Source organism: Geospiza fortis, unplaced genomic scaffold (assembly GCF_000277835.1).
Source record: "Geospiza fortis unplaced genomic scaffold, GeoFor_1.0 scaffold518, whole genome shotgun sequence".
In the NCBI taxonomy this organism is placed as follows: Eukaryota; Metazoa; Chordata; class Aves; order Passeriformes; family Thraupidae; genus Geospiza; species Geospiza fortis.
The window spans coordinates 32,528-33,487 of record NW_005054882.1 but is presented as its reverse complement, the minus strand read 5'-3'; the positions used below and the strand labels follow the sequence as shown (position 1 = coordinate 33,487).

Here is a 960-nt window from a genome sequence, read left to right as displayed (position 1 = left end):
CCCCCCTCCTGACACCCCAAATTGTGGCTGGGATGTCCCCACGTCCTCCCTGGGGACAGCAGCCCCGAGGGGACAGGAGCGGTCCTGGGTGGGATCGCTGGGGGTCACCCCTGACCGGGAGCAGGTGGCACAGGTGGCACCTGTGTCCCCGCTGTGATTCTGGTCACGGGCACCGAAACAGAGCCAAGGAGGCTCCACGGGAGCCGGGGCGGGTGCGGAGGAGCTGCCGTAGCCATGGAGAGCTGGGATGGGGGGTGGAGCACATCCTACGGACCACAGCGGTGGGCAGAAGGACCTGCCAGGGGTCACAGGGACACGGGGGACCTCCCCTGGACCACCGAGTGCCCTCTGGATGGCCTGTGACTTCCTGGGGGTCACAGGGACAGGTGGGACCTGCCGGGGACCAGAGGATGCCCCGCTGGGGGGACAGGGGGGAGCTCCCGTGGGTCATGGAGCACCTCATGGGGCACACAGACAGGACCTGCCAGGGGCCACAGAGACACAGAGGACTCCAGGGGACCAGAGAGATGGGTGGGACCCCCCATGGACCCTGCTGGGGGGACAGAGACAGGTGGGACCTCCTGGTGACTACAGAGTGACCACTGGGTGGTCAGAGAGGTTCTCCCATGGACCATAGATAGGTGGGACCTTGTAGTGACCACAGAGTGACCATTGGATGGACAGAGAGGTTCTCCCACAGGCCATATGGTGGTGGGACCTCATAGTGACCACTGTGTGGACAGACAGGACCTCCCCCCAGGAGACAGAGGGCACCCTGTTGGGCGGACAGAGAGCAGTTCCCATGAAGCACAGAGCTGCCCGTGGGCGGCTCCCCCTGAGCGCCGGGCGAGGCCCGGCCTGGGCGGCCGCAGGGCCCTCACCCAGGCGCAGGGCTCCGCGGGCAGCGCGTGTCTCACCAGCTCGTCCAGGTTCCTGAGGTCGCACAGGGCCACGGGCCGG

At 67.3% G+C, this 960-nt stretch overlaps 1 protein-coding gene across 1 annotated transcript in view; it reads right to left on the bottom strand.

Annotated features, from left to right (window-relative positions):
- LOC102040924 (GAS2-like protein 1) overlaps positions 1-960 on the bottom strand; it is a 5,280-nt gene that overhangs the window by 3,876 nt on the left and 444 nt on the right. The window contains exon 2 of the mRNA XM_031065571.1: positions 882-959. Coding sequence (XP_030921431.1) covers positions 882-959 — 78 coding nt within the window. The remainder of the gene's footprint in view (positions 1-881; position 960) is intronic.